General features: G+C 55.4%; 1 protein-coding gene across 6 annotated transcripts in view; it reads right to left on the reverse strand.

Annotated features, from left to right (window-relative positions):
• TNS1 (tensin 1) overlaps positions 1 to 19028 on the reverse strand; it is a 193953-nt gene that overhangs the window by 80938 nt on the left and 93987 nt on the right. For 5 of the 6 annotated variants that reach the window (XM_040476201.1, XM_040476200.1, XM_040476199.1 and 2 more), the window contains 8 exons: positions 16838 to 16879; positions 15781 to 15831; positions 9467 to 9516; positions 7138 to 7309; positions 4661 to 4711; positions 3629 to 3751; positions 3173 to 3237; positions 2134 to 2217 (listed from right to left, as the gene is read on the reverse strand). In XM_040476201.1, coding sequence (XP_040332135.1) covers positions 2134 to 2217; positions 3173 to 3237; positions 3629 to 3751; positions 4661 to 4711; positions 7138 to 7309; positions 9467 to 9516; positions 15781 to 15831; positions 16838 to 16879 — 638 coding nt within the window. Of the gene's footprint in view, positions 1 to 2133; positions 2218 to 3172; positions 3238 to 3628; positions 3752 to 4660; positions 4712 to 7137; positions 7310 to 9466; positions 9517 to 14473; positions 14603 to 15780; positions 15832 to 16837; positions 16880 to 19028 lie in introns of those variants that run through there. The other variant, XM_040476202.1, reaches the window with a different exon arrangement.

Below are 19028 nucleotides of genomic sequence, written 5' to 3' on the forward strand. Positions count from 1 at the left end.
ATAAGCTGCAAGGCAGACAGATAATGTAAACATACGCCCGACTGCGCGCTGTGTAAGCATATGCCGTGCGCTGTGGAGTCCCCTACACTCCTACGGCTGAGAGGTAACCCCGACCCCGTGCTCCAGGCGCTCTGCTGCAGGGGTGTGACCGCTCTGCCCACTCTCTCCAAGCCACACTGCGTCATCATAACATCATGCTCCTCTGTTTGTCCCTCTTATCCTTCAAGGTCAGGCTCGTGACCAAGGCCACCAGCCATATGTAGAAAGCCAGGGACCAACGAGCAGGTACTTGAATGACCGTTCTTTCCTCCCTGGGAAGATTCTCGTTGATCCACAGCTGCTGCATCTGGCAGCCCAGCCAGAATTTTCTGCACATAAAGCCATCCTGTTTCTGACGGCTGACCCAGACACTGGCTCCTGGGTGTCCTGTGCCAGGTGCAAGACACCAGGCGGCCTGAGGACTCGCTTCTGCTTGGGCTTCCCACTACAATGGGAGTAAGTCCCCAGCGGAGCCGGCACCCTTCTAACAAGGCAAGAAAGATGGGGGTGATGATGAAGAATAAGAAGGGAAACCCCAGCATAGAGAGGCGAGGGGGTCCTGCCTGCCTGGTCAGTGTTCTGAGGGGCTGGAAAAATCAGTGGGATGCTTTGGCTTCTGGACCACCGTACTGCGTGGTGACCCCAGCCCCGCCCTCAGATGCTTCCCTTCTTCCTCTCAGAGCTCACCCCGCATGTCACCTGTTCAGAAAGTTCAGCCCTGGTGCTCACCCTATCACTCTCTAGTCCATCACGCTCTGTTTGGGTTTTGTTCCCCTTCCAAGTACTTCTCACGACCTGAAAGTTCCCTGATGGCTCATGTCCTTGGGAAACTCCACAAGACCCTGCTGAGAGGGTCAGTCCCACAGCCCCAGTGTGCAGAGTGGTGTGGCACATCACCATGTGTGGTGGGCCCGCAGCTCTGGCCACATAGGGGCAGGACCCCCTTCCCCATCTCCAGCTCTCCCCTCTGAGCCTGGGCTTCTGACTCACACTCACCTGCAGCCTCCCCACAGTCCACCAGCCCTGTGCTCTCTCAGCCATCATTAAACAGCACGTTATCCACAGAGCAGAGTCCCAGGCCAGCCCTCAGGACAGTGGGTGGCACAACCCTGGGGGCCCTGCCCTGACCTGACTTACAGGTCCCCAAGTACATTCTAGCTCTGCTAATACTTGCTATGGATCCTGGCCATGTTGAGTCCCCTCCCTAGGCTCAGGCTTCTCATCTGTAAAGTGGGGATGCCCTGGATCATCATACAGTAGCTCACCATTTGCAGGGTTGGCCTCAAATCCATCATTTCTGACAGGTGTTCCCTGACCCCCTTCATTACATAGCCCCAATCTCCTCCACCAGGTCTATCCCACTCTGTTCTCTTTCTTTCCTAGCACTAACCGCTACCTGAAATTGTCCTGTTGGTCTATCTACTCGTGCAATGCCCATCTTTCTTAGTGGAATATCAGCTCACTGCGGGCAAAGCACTTCATCCTGCTCAACTAGATATCCCCAGCACTTGGAATGTAGTAGAGCACATAAAACTTATCCAATGAATCAATGAATCCTCTCTGCCCTGCTTCCTCCCTCGGCTGCTGTGGACTCCAATGAGACCACGTGCTTGAGAGCCCTTGGTAAAATTTTTAAAGCTCTCCCAGCAGAAGGTGACCCTTATGGTAAGAATCTGTGACCTCTCCAGGGCAGGCGGCAATGACGCCAGCCTCCTACAGGCTCACCCAAGCGCGGACACGGTCCCGCTGCCAGGACCAACATGGCATTTCCTTCTCATACAAGCTGCCTTCTCACACCCAGACCAATGCATCCCCCACCAACGGCCCCACTGCTCTCCAGCGCTGGCCTCAGGAGCCAACAGCCATGCCCATCTGTGGGCACACACAGCTGCCCACTGGCTCACTCATGCCCCTGAGCTTACAGCACTCCAGGCTGGCACCTGAATATGCATGCTCTGTACACCCCCACCTAGGCATGGCTGTTCCACCCACTGTGGGTACGTGAGGCTAGTCCCCAAGACAGCGCGTGCGCACACACACACACACACACACACACACGTGTGCATGCACTGGCAGTGAGCCCTGGAGACCCACCTTCTCTGGGATGGCTGACCAATGGGCACAATCTTATCCTCATAGAATCGCTTCATTGCAAACCGGTCCAGGGCCTGATCGGCGCTGCAGGGAGAGACAGGTGGTCAGAGGAGCCAACTCCCTGGTCTCCCCACCCCTGCTCCCTCAGACCTGTAGAGCCCTCCAGCCACCCTACTCTGAGAAGCTTTCAGGAAAAGAGTGCCCTGGCATTCCTGCATCCTGTATGCTGCAGGACTCAGCCCTGGGGCTTTGAAGCCAGACAGCCTGGGTTCCCATACCAAGTGTGCCGCCTCCTTATTAACCTTGTGCCTTGAGGCAGGTTTACTTAATCCTTCTGAACCTGATTTTCATTTCCTGTCAAATGAGAGTGACAAGTGCCTTCCTTGAAGGTCATTATGGTAATTAAGTGAAATAACATGTATAAAGAGCTTGGCACATGTGGGCACACAGTAGGTGCCCAGGAAATGTTCACCATTAAGGAAAGATTAGGCTGGGTTAAGTTTCTTACAGTCACACAACCACCGTCTAAACCCTTCAGACAGCATTCTATCTGTCTGCAAAGAGATCATTTTGAAGAGAGAGAATATAGCCCCTCTGTTCTTGACTCTCTAGCAACATCCCATCCCAAGCCCCAAAGTCCTTATTAAAGCCCACAAGGATGAGATAACTTCTAGATGGTTCTGTCAGACCCAGATCTGATCCAACATTTCTTTCTGACTCTCTCACCTGCTCACTCAGGAAAAAAGAGGGCTATTTGCCAAGGAAAAGTGGTCCCGAGAAGGTGGCTGGATGGGGTGTCCGTGGATGGGCCTGCCTCTCGAGTCTGCTGCCACCAGTGCCCCCAGTAAAGGACTCTCCTTGCTCCTGCCTTCCGTGCACAGCCACCTGCCTCAGAGCCGTGGGCAGATCCCTCTCCTTTCCGTGGGCTCCTCCACCCCGTCCCCTGTCATTATTCTCCCAGCCAAGGAAGGGAGAGGCCATGGAGGGATGGGCAGATGGGGTTCCCGCTCTCAATATTCGGAGAATGAGAGGCTCTTACCTGGCAGAAATGTTGCTGTAGTGCATGTAAGCCGCGATGACAACACCTATCCTGCCTCGGTTTCCCTGAAAGAACCCCAAACACAAAGCCTTTATTTCTAAGGCCAGCCCTGCTGCCCCAGAACCCGTCCAGAAGCCTGGAGAAAAAGTGAGCAGCAGCTGGAGAGAGGGGTGTGGTTCAAAGGAGGGAGTGGGATGCCAGGGAGGGGAGCAGGTCGGGCTGAGTCCCAAAGAGAAGAAACGGAGTTGATCATCTACCACACGTGAGGGTCCCATAAGCTCCTAACCCCCATTTCTCAGGGGCCCCCCGGGACAGGATCTACCATCCCCTAGAAAGGAGAATGCACACACACTCACCCGAGGACACGTCTATGCATGTGTGCACGTGCTCACATACACACACGTGTGTACATGCACACACGCACACACGTACATACAGAGCAGCCCCTGCTCTGACCTTATTGTGCAGAACGACGACATTGTGAGGGTCTGCATTGAGCCAAGTGTCCATGGCCTTGCAGACGCTGCAGATCTTCTCTAGGGCTGGAGTGTGGAGGTCAGGCCAGCCAAATTCCAGGACCTGTGGTCAAAGTCATGAGTGAGAAGTGGCGGAAGCCCCAGAGACTCAACCGGGGCAGCGGGAGCTGCACCTACGCCACATGCTGGCTCCAGGGCAGCGGCCACCAGCCAACCTCGCTTCCCGCCCTCCCTGCCCAACAACCCAGAGTGGGGGCAAGGGTGTGGCCCAGAGACCCTGGCTCAGGGCCAGAGAGGAAAAGTGAAGAGCCCCCAGCCATTCACAGCTCTTTTCCAGGCCCTGACACACAAGCCATTGATTTTTCTGGCCAATCAAGAGAACCCGAAAGGGGACAGAGGGCAGATCTGAATGGCCGTCCTCAGGCTCCTCAAAACTTTGCTTAACTCACAGGTCGTTAAACTAAAAGAGAACCCATGCTTGGAAAAGCCAAGAGAGCACATCTAATCCAGCCCATCTACTTTCAGAGGGGCAAGCTGAGGCCCAGAGTCCCACCTGCCCAGGGTCCCACAGCAACAGGCACCAGAATCCGGGAGGCAGAGCAGATATCCACACCAAGCCCGGCACTCAGCCCACCGAGTGAACAAGTGAAAACCAGCCATTGGCAATTCCCAGCCAGTTTAAATCCAAAATGCTTTTCAATAAGACTAAAATTCTCACAGCTCCAGTCTCGCCCCAGAGATGCTATGTGCACCCGGGGTGGGGGTGGGGGGGTAGACCTGGGTAGGAAATCGCTGCATCAAGCTTTGCTATCTGCAATTTGTATTACAGAAACCATAAATACAGTATTTTCCATGTTCCAAAGGGAAGCTGGCATAGAAAGGGAATAGGCTTTGCGAAGTGTCTCAGCCCTTCCCCCCAGATTCCGAAGTAGGAACCATGGGGAGAACCACACTGTTCTCCTTCTCTTCCAGGCAGAGGGAACCCCCCCACCCCTAATCCACACCAGCTCACCTTGGCGTGGAGCTTTGCGATGTCAGGCCTCCGCTCAGAGAGGTTGAAAAGCTACCAGGAGGAAAAGGAAGAGATCATGAAATGGTGCTAGCTGGCTGTCTGTCCATCCGTCTCTGTCTCTGTCTCTCTCCTCCCAACCACCCAGTGAAAATTCTATCCATGCATAAGCTTACAATGGAGTCCCATCAGACCCACACAATGACCAACACGCACTCAACTACAGGTTCTCAGGATAAAGAGGAGAGAGGAGGCGCCGGGGTGGCTCAGTCGGTTAAGCGTCTGACTTCGGCTCAGGTCATGATCTCACAGTTCGTGAGTTCAAGCCCTGCGTCAGGCTCTGTGTTGACAGCTCGGAGCCTGGAGCCTGCTTCGGATTCTGTGTCCCCCTCTCTCTCTTCCCGTCCCCCACTTGCGCTCGCTCTCTCTCTCTCTCTCTCAAAAATAAATAATAAAAATATTGACAAAAAAAATTAAAGAGAAGGAGAGAGAAGTACATGGACACTCAGCCCCAACCCTCAGTGAGCAGACAGACACCCAAACTGCAGGTGAGAAGGGGATGCAGCCTGTCTCATCCCATGTGCCACCCGTCCACACTGGACGGGAATCCGGTGGTGTGACATGATAAGTGTTTGGCCATCTCTGGTTTCCACTTCACGTGTCAACTTTAGAACCTCATCCGCCTAAAAATGCAACAGCTCTGTGGGAGGACGCCCTCCCTCCGAGTGTGCAAATCACCCTGAGTGGGGCCTCTCAGACCCTTGACACCCCTTTCCCGGCAGATGCCCTCCGACACCTAACCATGTCCCATAAGACTCCCCCAATCCCTGGATTTCCTGTCTCCACCTTCACCTCATTGCCCAGAAAACTCAAAGAAAACCGTGCCGCCTCCTGCCGAGGAAAGCGACCCCACGGCCTGCGATGGGAAAGCAGAGGGAGGGTGGCATAGCAGAGACCCACAGAACCCTGGACTCCTGAAACTGGGAATGATCCCAGATGGCTTCCAGTCCATTCTTGGACCCTGTAACTGTACAGACTTTATTACATTAACAACAGCTACCACTCGAGTGTCCCCAACCTGCCAGCCCAATGCTGAGGACTTTACACCTAGCAGCTGGCTTAGTTCTCTCAACAACCATAAGAGGTAGGCGGTACAATTAGACCCATTTTACAGATGCAGAACCTAAGGTTTAGTGAGGCGAAGTGGCCAAGGTCAGATAGTGAGAGCAGAGCCAACATTCAAACCCAGGACTCTCTGGTGTCTGAAGCCGGGCTCTCAACGCTGCCCAACACAGCTGATGGAGAGGCGTGTCTGTGGTGGGTTCAACAGTGTCCCACAAAAATTCAGATCCACCTGGAACTTCAGAATGTGACCTTATTTAGAAATAGGGCCTCTGCTGATGTAAGTAGTTAAGGATCTCAAGATGAGATCATCCTGGATTTAGGGCGGGCCCTAGGTCCGATGCCTGGTGTCCTTATAAGATGAGAAGACCCACAGAGAGACACAAGAAAGAAGGCAGGCCGTGTGAGGACAGAGGCAGAGACTGTGGTGATGCAGCTAGAAGCCAAGGTCACTAAGGATCGCTGGGGGGCACTGGAAACCAGGAAGGGGAAAGGCAGGATCCCCCGTAGAGCCTGCAGAGGGAGCACGGCCTGGTCAACACCTTGATTTGGACTTCCAGCCTCCAGAACTGTGAGAAAGTCAGTTCTGCTGTTTCAAGACACCAAGTTTGTGGCAATCTGTTACAGCAGCCCCAGGGACCTAATGCAGTCCCCTATGCCGGCCTCTGCTCACAGATCGGGGCGGCCCCTCGAGGCTGCACGGTCTGGTCGGTGGGTGCAGCCCAAATCCACAGGCACCTCCTTGTAGAACTGAGCCCTCCCCTGGGGCCAAGGATAGGTCTGATTCCCCATGCCAGCTCTCTGCCATTAGAGAAGAGCACCCCCGGGCCCCTCATCCACATTCGTGATGTGTTCCTCCTGGGCCAGGCACCATCCCCGTGATAGCAACATTTCCACAACTCTGCCCTCGGACTTCTCAGAGGCACTGCCGCCTCCCGACCTCAGGCAAACACCCCACCTCTCTGTGCTCCAGCAAAACCTGATTTCTAGCGCTGTCATGAAGTTTAATATGTGGAGAGCAGATAGAACGGGGCCTGTGTCATAGCAAGCACGCAATAACATGAATTGTTGTTACTCTCTCCTCCTGGTCAACACACACGAACACACGCATGCCCACATGCACATATACCTACACTCGCGCACACGCACACATGCACATGGGCACACGTGACTTGGTTCCAGACGCCTCATTCCAGCCGCAGACACACTCCTCCCAGTAAAGTTGGGCTGGGGGGGCGGTGAGTGAGGACTCAGGCCGTGCAAGAGGCTAAGAGCTGGCCCAGGGCAGGTGGGCAGGGGCACCAGCAGCGAGGAGGTGGTAAGCAGAAAGGACGGGGGGTACTGGGCCCCATCCTCACCAGGTAGCTGCCTCCATGTTTGGACTTGAGCATCTGGGCCACCTCTCGGAGGTTGCTCCGAAAGTTCTCCTCGTTGGCTGTGCTGGGGAAGGAGACGGCGATGATCCTCTCTGTGACATACACCAGGTCCAGCTCACAGCTGTCCTCCGTGGTCCGGCTCAGACTCATGTTTCTGGAGACACAGTAGGCAGAAGGGGGTTCGGATCAGAACCCTGGTCCTCAGGGCAAGGTGTAGGGATCTGTGCCCCCTAGACACTATATGTGGCCCACAATTCCAACCCCGGGGGCTTGACTGTTCCCTGAGCACCGGAGGAAAGGGAGCTGGGCAGAGGCTGGCAAGGACCTCGGGCCATTCCAAGCTAAACAGCAATGACAGCAACCCTAGGTGGCCATCAATCCTGTCGGCACTGCCTTCAACCTATAAACGCAGAGGTCGGGGTCAGGATCGGAACCTGCCAGGAACCCAGGAGTCCAGCTCAGCCCTCCAACACACTGTGGCCACCTGGTCTGGCAGAAGTCTTTCAAAGGATCCTGGGACGGATCTAGTACAGGAAGGAGAGCGGCAGGTGCCCCTGGAGCTGAGCATTCTTCCGCCCTCCCCCTGCTCCTGAGCTATAGTGTGGGCAGGGGGGTGAGGTGGGGGGAGGCTTCTCAGGGGAAAGGGCAGCTCAGGTGACAAGCTCACCTGGGCTCCAGTAAGCCAGACCACGGCACACATTCCAGCCCTCCCCAGAGGCAGGCCGGCTCCCGCCCTTTGTTCCCTGGCTCTCCCCCACCTCTGGCAGCTCCCACCACCTTCCAGGGCTATTTCTTGGCTGCAGCCTCCGTGATTTCTAAGAGGGTGCTGAGCTTACTGCTGCGGCAGCAGGTGGCCACCTGAGCTCCTAAAGGAAGTGGGGAGCCCCTGTACCGGGTGAGGGGAGGCGGGGGCTCACGCCTTTATACCTCATCCAGGTTCTCTTCCAGCAGGAGGGCCCAGATTGGCCCCCGGGGAGCTGACAGGAACGGGAAATGGGTCTCAGGACACTGAAATTCCATTCTGAGGCCCACCTTACACCCTCCCTGTCACCATACCTTCTTACCCTGTCACCCGCCCCCTATTGTCTCACTTCCTCTTTGTATCCAAGGTGGGCAACATTTCCTTCTAGGACTCTTTCACTACAGCAGGGTCAAGGTGAGACGGGAGGGGCAGCAGAGAGATACCAGCAGGGTATTTCAAAGAGACAGGGTGGCCCTGGCAGAATCCAGATGTCCACCAGGGTTAACTTGGAACCCAACTGTGTACATAGGGCTTGGAGATGGGGGGGCCAAGGGCGAGGTATGGCTTCTCCAAGGTGACAAGGACAGGAGCTAAGTGGTAGAGAGGCCAGTGGGCTGTGGTAAGGAGCCCAGTTTGAATTTGACCTCTGAGCCGGGCCATTCCTTGTCCCTAAGATAAGGTTCTCACTGCAGCCTTGGGCGGGCGGGGATGGGTCCAAGGCAGAACGGTGCCACCACCTGGACAACTTCAGCATCGCACCCTGCACCCACCCACCCCAAGGTGGTTCTCAGCTGTAAGGGAAGAAGATTCTCTAAGGGGCTGCTCAGGTCTGCGGGCAGCTGGCAGCCCGGCCACAACCCACCGGGGGCTTTAGCTACACACCAGCCCTCTCTGGCTGGAGCTCCATTTCCCTGGAGCCAGATTCTCACTTGTCTCAGGAGCCTCAGAGGTGAAGGTGAGGCAGAGAGGGAAGGGCCCAAGCCAGAAAAACCACAGAACCTGCACACAAATCAGCAAGGCACCCAGTCCTTGTGCATCCCTGCCCCCAGCCCCTGCCGGCCCAGCCAGTTAGAGAACTTTCCTTTTCTAAATGACCCTCAACATCAAAAACCCTGCCCACAGAGAGGACTTGGATCTAGCATAGACTATGATGCCAGCCAGTCCCGAAGGCACACTCAAGTCTTGCCTCTTGTTGGTCGCATGACCTGTAACAAGTCACCGCACCTCCCTGAGACTCAGTTTCTCCATCTGCCAAATGGGAATAAAAATACTTACCCTGCAGGGTTGTTGCAAGGACTAGATGGGATCGTGCAGGGACATTAAAAAAAAAAAAAAAAAATCCAGCTCAAGGCCTAGCTTCGAGCTAGAACTCAAAACATGACCATTTCCAAGGGTATGCAGCTACCAGCATCCTCTCTCTGTGGCTTGCGCATCCGCCCACGGTCCCTACCTGTGGCTTTATGACTTCGGTCTCAGGCACCCAAAAGCATGATTTGCTGGAAACACCCACAGTGACCTCACAGCGGCACCCCCATCCCTAGCCACCCCCCCCAAACAGGCCAGGCATACCTGATGGGCTGGGGGTGGGGCTGGACACTCGGGGTGACTCTGCTGGAGCCCTAGGACAGAGAAAAGACAAGCTGCATTATGGAGGAGGCTGGCGGAGAGATGTCCCCGGGAGCATCAGGGCTGCGGACAAACACAGATGCTCTTATTTCTTGGCCAACATTCCAGCGCGGGCACCCTAACATCCAGGCTACACAGCAACCTAAGGCCAAAAGCGACCAAGGCCGATCGCTTGTGAGTGTGCATGCGAGCCCCCAAAAGGCCCAGCTCTCCCTCCCCAGGGAAGGAAGAAATCCCAGATGCTGAGAAATGTCTGGGCTGGTGCCATCTGCACTGAGTACACACTCAATAAAAGAGTTTCAAAATGGACGGAAACACATTTCATCTTGATTCCCTGGATGCCGTAACCGTAACCCCCAGGGGAGAATACCGACCGCGAGCATGACAGAAGGAAAAGACCGGTTGTCCTGCTCTGAACCTTGACCCCCTGACCACCACCATCCCGCAATCCTCCCCTTCACAGCAGCAACAAGGAGCCATTAGAGCAGAAGTTGTGGCTTAAGAGCAGCCAGGGGTGGCGTGTACCCACGGAGACCAGTGCTGGGCAGCAAGTTACCCTCCTACGGACCCACCGCCCACTGGGTTACCCCCTCACCCGCTCCCCTCTCGAGGGTTGTCAACTGGCACAAATTTAGGCAAGCGGACCCCAGTTCGGGTCCCAAACAGCCCAAGACGACCCGATGGCACCGTGATGGAAGCTAAGGGTCACCCTGCCGGCCGACCTGGGAGTACTCGATGCTCTGGATCTCTGTAACGTCACATGTAAGATGGGGCAATCCTTACGGAGTTGTTTGAAGATTAAAAGGAAGTATGCATATAAGGCACTTCTTCATTGTTACTGTTACTGCATCTAGTACAATTAAAAGGGTGCTTACGCATACAACCAACATTCACCTCTACACACAGAGCCCTGCATCACCTCTCCCCACACCTGTCAGCCACCTCACGTGATGCAAAATCAACCGCCCAACTTCTAGATTCCCAGGCCGAGCCAGGGCTCTCCGAGCCCATCGGCACCTTCCAAACATCCCTGTGCCTCCCCAAAACCAGCCTTTCCCCACCACCAAGTTGCAACCACCTCTTGGAGGAGACAGGACCACAGTCTACCAGAAAGAGGAGAAACTGAGGCACGGTGACTCACCCCCAAGTCCTGGGGAAGTTGACAACTGGCAGGACTCACCCTCAGACGTTGGGTTTAACCACTGGGGCCCTGAGGAGAGCAGCCGCTTTCGGCCTCCTCCAGGCCCCTGCAGGGCCGACAAGGCAGGGGCAGAGAAGCCTGGAGGCCGGGCTCCTGGTAGTGCCCAAAGTCAGGGCAGCCCCACTAAGAGAAGGTGTCTCCATCCAGCCACCCGTGAGAAGGCTGCACCCAGAGCCCCCTCTGCGTGGGCTACAGCTCAGCTCCGAACCACTCAGCCTCTGCAGTAGCAGCAGGAAGAACCAAGTGGGGCTGTTGGGGAGGAAAGTGTCTGTCTCCACAGCCCCCCGGCCTTGACAACTTGGGTTTGCATGAGTCAGGCATGGTGGGGGGGGGGGGGAGGGGGCGCGGGTAAGAGGGATCATGTTTGGTTTTCAAGCCCCAAACCAGGCTGTTCCAAAACTACCCGCCTAGAGGAACACAGAGACCCAACACTTCATCCGTCTTGATTTCACTGGTCCCTGATGAGGAGTCGCTGGACCGCCCCAGGCCCTGCTCCAGGCCCCGGGGCCACCCTGCTATAAATAGCCCCTCGGGTTTCATCTGTTGCTGATCCACAGCCACTTTGGAGGAGGCCACCACAGCTGCCTCGAACAACTGGAAGCCACAGCTGCAGCCGAGGCTTGCGGTGTGGTCAGGGCCATGGGTCTGGGCTCACGGAGCTGCAGGGAGACAACGTGATATTGAGGCCGGCTTGGCGAGGGGACTGGGGAGCCAAGGGGAGCCAGAAGCCTCCTCGGGCGCAGGGGTGAAAAGGAAGAACAGGACAGGAGAGCTGGATCCCGTTTCTCCACCCCCCTCCCAAAGTTACAACACTCCACATTCCTTAACCTCCCCACCCCAAAAAAGCCAGGGAAGATAAATAAAAACTTGGCCCCAACAGAGTCTGGCCGTGCCGCCTCCAGAGGTGATAAGACAAAGTCCAAGCCGGCTCTGCTCCAGGCCAGCCAGGGAAGGGGCAGCAGGGGAGGAAGCTGCCCTGGACCGTGACCCCACCAGATGACAGGGATGGGAACAGCTGGATGGTCATCCCCTGTTGAATCACTGGGCCGTCCTCTAACTGACGGGGCTTCCTGTTTTCTGCAGAGTTCGAGGACATGTGACACTCGCTGGCAGAAAGCAGACACACGGGTGACAAGCCTGAGTCTCGTGGACGTGAAGAACCACACATAGTTGTGGGGGCGGGGGGTATGAGCAAGCACGGCCTCACGCTCCAAAGCACACAGGTGACCTCACACATGAGGCCAGAGATGGGCACCCCCAGCACACGCCTCAGCACACACACCCTCTCTGAGAGGCTGGGAGCCCCCTGAGAGATCAGTCATCTCTGCTGTCCGTCATCACGCTCCTTCCCTCATTCCAAAAACCCTTGCTGAGTGCCACCAGCTGTGTGCCAGGCAACGTGCTAGGTGCTGGGGACCGGAGGAGGCGAAATCCCTGACCTCAGAGAGCTTATACTGGAGCTGTTCTCTTCAAGAATAGGCATGAGACTCTGCTGCCGGGTCTCACTGGCCAGTCTGTAAAATGGGTATAGCACAGTGCTCATGTGATCTTATGTGATTCACCTGTTCCACCTAAAGCCCCCAGGTGAAACTACCAGAGGGCTTTACAAAAAGTACTACAAAGATTTTATTTTAAAAAGAAAAAAGAAGCTCTCTGTCAGCCTGTAATCCCATTCTTCTCCTCTCTGGGGCTCTCAAAGCCCTTTGCCCACTCGGCTTTACCTCCCCCCCCCAGCTTCTCCCAGGACAGAGATCAATAATACAACTTTGATCCAACTCCCTAGGCACCAAGAACGCTCCCCTACAGTCATCACCGAACCACGGTCTCGCTTTCAGTAAGAGAACAGCATGAAAGGAAGTTCCACAGCGCCCCCACCAAAACGGTGTCTTACTTCTCTACCAGGAAGTTCCTCCTAGTATCTAACCCTCACCCTTCGTCCTGCAGATCCAGCCAACTCTTTTTGCCTTGGTCCCCACTGCCAACGACCACTCGGACACTTCTGAGTGGCTCAAGGTCTGTGGCCCTAGGCTCTGTTATTTGCCACCACCTTCTCCACCATGCAGCAAGGAGCGGGAACCCCAGGACCTGGGTGGGGTTGGTTTAGAGCAACAACTGTGTGGGAAGAGTCCTGCCTGCCTTTGAGGTCCACAGACCAAACACAACAGCTCTGGACCAAAAGAAAAGCCGTTTCCTGAGCCCCAGTCCCCAGGGGGCAGAGTTGGGAGGAGGGTCCATAAGAAACACCAGGGGCCACGTCAGGCAGCCAGAAATTGGTGCCCAATCTACGTCAGGGGCCCGTCCCCATTCCTACCTCTCCTCTGGGGGCCGTGGCCACCCCCTCCCGCCCCCACCAGCCCCTCCAGCCACACCCCTTCCTCTCTCCTTCCTGCCCACCAGCCTGGATTTTTCCAAAACAGAGTGCGACACAGCACAGCATCCACAAACCTCTCTACACACCAGCCCTGCTGAAGGAAAACAGCCATTCCGGCCCTGTGAGTCCTGGGCCACGGGCCAGGGACAGGAAAACAGCTCAACAAACAGGCCCAACAGCACGGCACTAGGCTGAGGGCCACAACTGTGCGGCCTCTGGCACAGGTCTCCTCGCACGGGGCAGACTGCGGGGGTCCCCCATGGCTGAGCAGGGCATGGACCAAAGACCCTGGGATCACCCAACCTGAGACAGGTGTCTGGGAACTTTAGACACTAGGTTTTCCCTCCTCTGCAGCACACAGGCCATTCTAGAATCCGCTCGCTCGCTTAGTGTTCCCTTGACTAGACTAGCTACGCCAGAAGTCACAACCCTCTTCCCACATCCAGACAGGACACAACCATTACCCACCTTGGCACACATTAGACACACGCGCATTCATCCCAAATCAACAAACTTTCCTTCTAAAAAAAAAAAACCTCCCGTCCCAACTAAAGGGCCGCTTCTTTCTTTCCTGGGACCAAGGTCATACCCACCATCACGTCAAAAAGTTCTTCATGATGTCTAACTTCACTCTCTCTTGCTGCAGCTTTCCCTGACAAGCTATGTCTGGCCCAGGCTGGGGCTGGGGGAAGCAGCAGCATCAGGACCTGGCCGTAAGTGTGCCCAGGCCGTCAGGTAAAGGTTTTAGTTCACACATCATCTCCTGGCCAAGGGCTGGGAGAGCAGGGTACAACCAGATCCGAGCAGCAAACCCAGGAAGGGGTGGGGAAGGCACTCGTCAATTCACTGAGCCCCTTCAAGTCTCTACGTCCTCATCTGAAAAATGGGACCAAGGGCGCCTGGGTGGCTCAGTCGCTTAAGCATCCAACCTTGGTTCAGGTCATGATCTCATGGTTTGTGAGTTCAAGCCCCACATTGGGCTCTATGCTGGCAGCATGGGACCTGCTTCGGATCCTCTGTCTCCCCCTCTCTCTGCCCCTCCCCTGCTCACTCTTTCTCTCTGTCTCTCTCAAATAAATAAACATTTAAAAAAAATTTTTTAATGGGACCATAGCATCCACCATAGGGGTGGTGTCTGGGGATCACCAGAATACTCAATCCAGCTCCGGGCCCTTGGTCAAAATAACAGTAATAAGAATGGCTAATATTTATTGAGCATATATTATATGCTTTGGGTGCACTACTTTAGTTCGTCCTCAGCAGTAGGTACACACAAAGCCTAATTTCTGACCCACATCTCAGCCCCCAAAATACCGCAAACTTGGACAAGAGTCCCTCCCCAACATGTGCACTCCGTGCCCATAGGACCCACTCGTACCTTGAACAGAGCCTTCCCCACTAATTTAAGAGGCATGCTCCCGCTCCTCCTGGACAGGTCGTACAGCCCCAGGGACGCCTCCGCCTTGCAGGGCTGGCCATGAAGGGCTGCCCCAGGGCAATGTGGCCGTGGCCACGGGCTCACCACACAAGGGCGGCCGCCTGCAGGAGCTGCCTCCCGCAGCCTGAGCACCTCCCTCTGGGGCCCTCCCCATGGCGGGTCAGGCAGCTGTCAGATGATAGGGCCTCATGCCATCAACAGCTCCCCCTGTGCCAACCGCCAAAACCACTCCCTGTTCCTCTGTGGATCAGGGCGAGCAAGGATGGAGGCCAGCATAGGGGCAAATTGTCAGACGAGAGTGGGGAAGAAAGAGAAAGGCCCGACTGTGTGGGGTGTCTACCCCGGGCACATGAGGACAAGTCCAGACACGAGCACCGCTCAGAGCAGGGTCCCAGGAGAGCCCCTTCTGCCCTTCCCAGGGGTCTCTCCATTTAAGCAATTTGCCCATTGACCTCCACCAAAACTGCCCACCAGGAAGAGCCCAGAGGGGTCAACGGGCCCAGCTTCCAGCTTCTTCCTCCAGAATCAACGGCACTGAAGCCACAAAGAAGATCCTGGCGTTTGCAAAGACCCCCTTTTTTTTTTTTTTTTTTTATTTTTGGGACAGAGAGAGACCGAGCATGAACGGGGGAGGGGCAGAGAGAGAGGGAGACACAGAATCGGAAACAGGCTCCAGGCTCCGAGCCATCAGCCCAGAGCCTGACGCGGGGCTCGAACTCACGGGCCACGAGATCGTGACCTGGCTGAAGTCGGACGCTTAACTGACTGCGCCACCCAGGCGCCCCCAGACCCCTTTTTTCCAAAGAAGCAGAGCCTGTAATTCCTCAAGGTCTGATGACCCTCTGTGAGCCCAGGAGTCCTTCTTCGCCTCTGTCCTTAGTCCCTCTGCTATAGCTCTGCTAGTATCCTGCTCACCACCGAGCCAGACCTCACAGCACACCCTTGCTGCCTCCCTCCCCTGGAGCACTGAGGTCTGGCAAAGTGATGGGCAAATGAGCTCTGGATCCAGCCGACCTGGGAGCCAAAGCCAAGACTGAGGTCCAGTATGTAAGTCCATGGGGTTTGTTCACCATTCCAACCCCTCCTCCCCTGCTCAGCCATAGCACTCAGAGACCCCTGCCTGTCCTTCTGGAAAGGAGGTAAGGGATCCTTCAGCAAGGCAGGTAGTACAGATCATCCACACCTCCAATCCCCCTGGGGCACCATGAGCCCAGCCAAACCCTTCCCTTCCCCATCCCCATACTTACGTCTTCCTCAAGGCTTTTCCGTGTGTTTCCACCCCGGAAAGCTCCTTCTCCCTGGAGAAAAAACACAGTCAGAGAGGGGAATCAAGGAAAGTAATCAAAGGGCACCCTCGTTTTTCACCTACTGGGATTGGCAGGGGTTGGGGGTGAGGGAGCTGGCAGAAGGGCCTCGGAGGCAACTTAGTTGTGTGTTTAGCATTTCTTTGTCCACTAAAAGCCCCTCAGAGCCAACCAACCCTCTCATTTGTGTTATGATTTTCCTCTTCCCATTTTGCAGGTAAGAAAAGTGAGGTACAGGCAGGCTCATGAATTGCCAGTGGCCACACAATTAGAAGCCTGAATGAAGGGGCGCCTAGGTGGCTCAGTCGGTTAACCGTCCAACTCATGGTTGCAGTTCAGGTCATGATCTCACGGTCTGTGAGTTCGAGCCCAGCATCGGGCTCTGTGCTGGTGGTGTGGAGCCTGCTTGGGATTCTCTCTCTCCGCCCCTCCCCTACTCCTGCTCTCTTGCTTGCTTGCTCTCTCAAAGTAAATAAATAAACTTAAAAAAAAAAAGAAGCAGCTTGTATGAGGCAGGATCTGAACACAAGCCCTCCAACTGTAAGCCCATTATTACGTGCTGGCCATTGCCAGGAGATCCCCCTCAGCTGCTAATCTCAATTTCCACACTCTGGGACCCACCCACTCTCTTCCCTTCCTCCTCATGCAGCCTTGAGGAAATTGGAAAACTGTCTGTCTTTCTGCTAAGTCAGAAAGTTCTGTTTGGAAACATCTGCCTGGTTTTCTCACATTCTACATATTTAATAAAGAAACCCACATTTAACCACTGGCCCCTCCCACCTGCCTCCCTAATTCCCTAGCAATCCATTTCTGAACACGTGATGTCAGATGCCCAGGTCCCCACGTGACCCACAAGCCCATCACTTCCCCCCAAGTTCCCCAAGTCTACTCCAGAAAGATGTCCCCAAACACATCTGTTCACTTTCCCCCAAATCCACCTTCTGCTTTCTGAGCTTCCCACACTATGCCCAGACTGTTTCCCACACCTGCTGCCACTCACCGTGTCGGCTACATTCTTCGGGGCATTCTCAGGGTTGATGGGCTGCAAAACACAGGGAGAAAACAGTGTGAGGCCTCAGGGCGAACAGCCACAGGTTGGGTCTCAGGCTGGCTCTCTCAGGGCTGGTGGCCGTGAGGGGGGGAATGCCTCTTGAAGCAGGGCCCATGCCGCCGACCCAAGGCTCAGACATAACCTGGCTAGCCCCATGCTTGGGAGGCAGAGTTCGGAAAACGTAAAATAATCCGACTGGTACTAGAACGAGCCACCTCGACGAACCTCTCACCAAGGCCTGTGATTCAGTTGCTGACCCCTCCAAAAGGAACACAGAGAGGGTCAAGGTCATGCCTATCCCTACGTGCCAGCCATCTTCACCTGTACCGGCTCATTTATTCGTGACGAGAACCCAGTGAGGTGGGTCCCATTATTACCTTTGAGCCCACACTTCACAGAAAAGGACAAGGTAAATGAGTAGCCCAAAGTCATCGACTACTACTGGCCACAACAGGATTGGATTTGAACCCCATCTTGGGACTCCGCACTTCATGGTCTTTGTGTGAAATCCCCACAGTCCAGGATGAAGTCTGCCAGAGACTTAACTCTTCTGTGGGCTTTCAAAGCCCCCCACCATTAGCCCTGCCCCAAAGCTCTGCCCCATCCAGACCTGTCCCTAGATCTCCTGGTTTATTCCCACATTCAGGCCTTTGCTTGCGGAATGGCTCCTGCGTCCACACTGTTTTCTGACAAGGTCTCCGCCCAGAGGCCCTTCCTGAACACCCAGTAAGGAGGACTCCCTCCCACCTTGGATCTCCAATAAGCCTGCTCTCTGTGCTACGTCTCTGGTCCTTCGGGTATAAGTAATCTCATCATGGGAATATGTCTTGTTCCCCAAATACTGTTTTGTGAGTCCTACTCACCTGCCTCCAAAAAACATTCAAAGCAGCATTTTTACCAACTCAGCTGCCATATCCCTCACGCCGGGGACTGGGATATATGTGTAGCCGGCCACTAATACATGCCGGCTGATCCTGTCCTGATGCTGATCCCGGACTGATCCTGTCCCTGATGTTGGCTCCACCCTTTCCCTGCCAGGACAACATTAGTGTTTCCTACTAAAGGGATCCTAAAAAGCGGGTTCCTTGGACTCCCCCATACAGGAGAGAAACTTCCCATTCCAGATCCAATTCCTGCCTACAGTCTCGAGGGCTCTGTTTCCCTCCCAGTAAAGTTCCAGGGGCCCCTGAATCACACAGAAGGACGTGAGCATGACCGTGAAGGTTAGAAAGCAAGCCGTTGCCATGATGAGCAGGAACCAGCTTAGGACAGTGTCTCAGAATAGGAAACGTCTGCCCTGACCCCATTCCTGGTGAGCTGCTCACCCCTGTGGAAGACAGGGCAAAGGACAGAATGGCCTCTGAAAGGTTCTGGCATCAGGGAGGAGAGCTGGGCATGGAGGAAGAAAGCCAGCTGGGATCAAGGTAGCACTGCTCTTTCTGGAAATGGCCCAGACCCCTTTACCCCGATGGCCTGGAAGATGGGAGGCTGAGGCCAAAACTTCTTTCCAGAAGATGAAACTTCCTGAGTAGTTCATGGCCAAGACAATGTGGATGGTTGAGGGAGGACAGGGCCCAGGAACAGAGTAAGAGATGGGGAGGCAAGTCAGCCAGCGCCTCCCAGGCCCCAGGTCAGCCCGCCTGGAGTCTGAGGATGACTCTGGAGAAGAAAAGCTGTCACATTCCACTCCCTCTGAGCCCAGCCCCAGTCCTCAGCCACCCTCTTCCAGCCCCCACTCCCGGCCCACAGGCCACCCGGCAGGGGCAGTCTGGAAATCCCAAGGGACCGCTATCCCAGCCTGAGCTCTAGGAGCTGCCTGCTAACTGGGGCCAGGTTCTCCCCTCAGCCTCCAACAACCACCAGCCCCAACCAGGGGAGTCCTCGGCAGTGGTGCTGGTGCCCTGACCCTGCCACTATCCCTTCTGGTCCAGGGCTCTGCAACACTCCTGTGGAGACTGTGGCTAAGCAGGAAGGCCCAACTGCCTCCTCTCTGAGCTGTTCTAGCCTCCAGGAAAGGAGGAACACTCCAGGCAGGCTGATCCCAGGGACCTTCTGTGTGCAGAGTCTACACAGAACTGAGATTTGAATCCAGATCTCCCAACTCCAAAGCCCTCACTCTTAACCAGCCTGTCTAGACGGG

This window comes from Herpailurus yagouaroundi, unplaced genomic scaffold (assembly GCF_014898765.1).
Source record: "Herpailurus yagouaroundi ecotype Mexico unplaced genomic scaffold, PumYag 140, whole genome shotgun sequence".
Lineage (NCBI taxonomy): Eukaryota > Metazoa > Chordata > Mammalia > Carnivora > Felidae > Herpailurus > Herpailurus yagouaroundi.